Source organism: Hipposideros armiger, unplaced genomic scaffold (assembly GCF_001890085.2).
Source record: "Hipposideros armiger isolate ML-2016 unplaced genomic scaffold, ASM189008v1 scaffold_497, whole genome shotgun sequence".
In the NCBI taxonomy this organism is placed as follows: Eukaryota; Metazoa; Chordata; class Mammalia; order Chiroptera; family Hipposideridae; genus Hipposideros; species Hipposideros armiger.
The window spans coordinates 13337-14475 of NW_017731847.1; the positions used below are offsets into that span (position 1 = coordinate 13337).

The following is a 1139-nucleotide window of genomic DNA, read 5'->3' on the forward strand; positions in this document are numbered from 1 at the left end:
TTTACTTCTTCCTTTCTGATTTGGGTGCCATTTCTTTCTTTTGTGTGATTGCTGTGTCTAGGACTTTCAATACTATGTTGAATAGATGTGGTGATAGCAGGCATCCTTGTCTTGTTTCTGATCTTAGGGGAAAACTTTCAGCTTAAATCATTGAGTAAGCTATTAGCAACAGGTTTGTCATACATAGCCTTCATTATGTTGAGGTATGTTTCTTCTATATCCACTTTGTTGATAGTTTATATTATAAAAGGTCGCTGAATTTTGTCAAATGCTTTTTCTGTATCTATTGAGATAATCATATGGTTTTTTGTTTGTTTTTTTTGTGAGAACTAAAATTATATTTGACATTTTTATTTTAGGCTGCAAAAACAAAAACAAGCAAACAAACAACAAAAAAAAACTTGAAATAGGCTTGTCAAATGATGAAAAGTCATCCTTTCCAGGGAAGCAGAAGGTAGACCATCCTGCTTCACTGCTGCTTGCACTCTGCTGGGTTTTGATCCTTCTTTGAGTCATAGTCTGGATCATTTTCCTCATCTTCTTCTTCCCCTTCCTCATCCGCTTCTTCACCTTCTTCATCATAATCATCATCATCATCTTCAATAGCTTCTCCAGTAAAGTATAACACTGATCTTGGGATTATACGCTCACGTAAAAAGTGACCAATTTCAAAGTCTGCAGCAAGGATAGCTTCAGCATCATCATCCAGGTCTCCACTCTCAGGAACTTCAGGAGGGGCGAAAAAATTAAAGAAAGAATCATTGGAAACCGTTTTGGTCACAGTACGAACTGTCCCTCGTCCCTTGTGTTTCTGCTTCTTTTTAATGGTTTTCAAAGTGACGTTCTTCCCTTTTTTCCAATCTATCTGGCACCCTGTACAACCCATAATTTCTGGTCCATCAAAAGAAAAGGGATCAGAATCATCTGGTTCTGACCGCATCCTGTATGTCTTTGTCAACACTTCATTTGTGAAATAGTCATTGGGTTCAAAGTGAAATTCTAAGACAAAACTCATAGGCTGGCCCGCATCTGAGAACTTCACTTTAATATCTTTCAAGTGCTTCAGAATAGGCTCGTCGTGTTCCTGAACCATATCACTGAGCAAGTCAACATTTTTAAAAACAGTCAACCAAAATTCA

At 37.4% G+C, this 1139-nt stretch overlaps 1 protein-coding gene across 1 annotated transcript; it reads right to left on the bottom strand.

The window, feature by feature from the left end:
- Positions 1–333: 333 nt before the first annotated feature.
- Positions 334–1133, bottom strand: LOC109395972 (nucleosome assembly protein 1-like 1). Its single transcript, XM_019667450.1, has one exon. It carries the CDS (start codon positions 1091–1093, stop codon positions 470–472), a length of 624 nt encoding a protein of 207 aa, XP_019522995.1. The 5' UTR covers positions 1094–1133; the 3' UTR covers positions 334–469.
- Between the last annotated feature and the right edge of the window lie 6 nt (positions 1134–1139).

What these genes read in the sequence shown, in the direction of transcription:
- LOC109395972 (XM_019667450.1), bottom strand. Translation starts at nt 1,093, where the DNA reads ATGGTTCAGGAACACGACGAGCCTATTCTGAAGCACTTGAAAGATATT.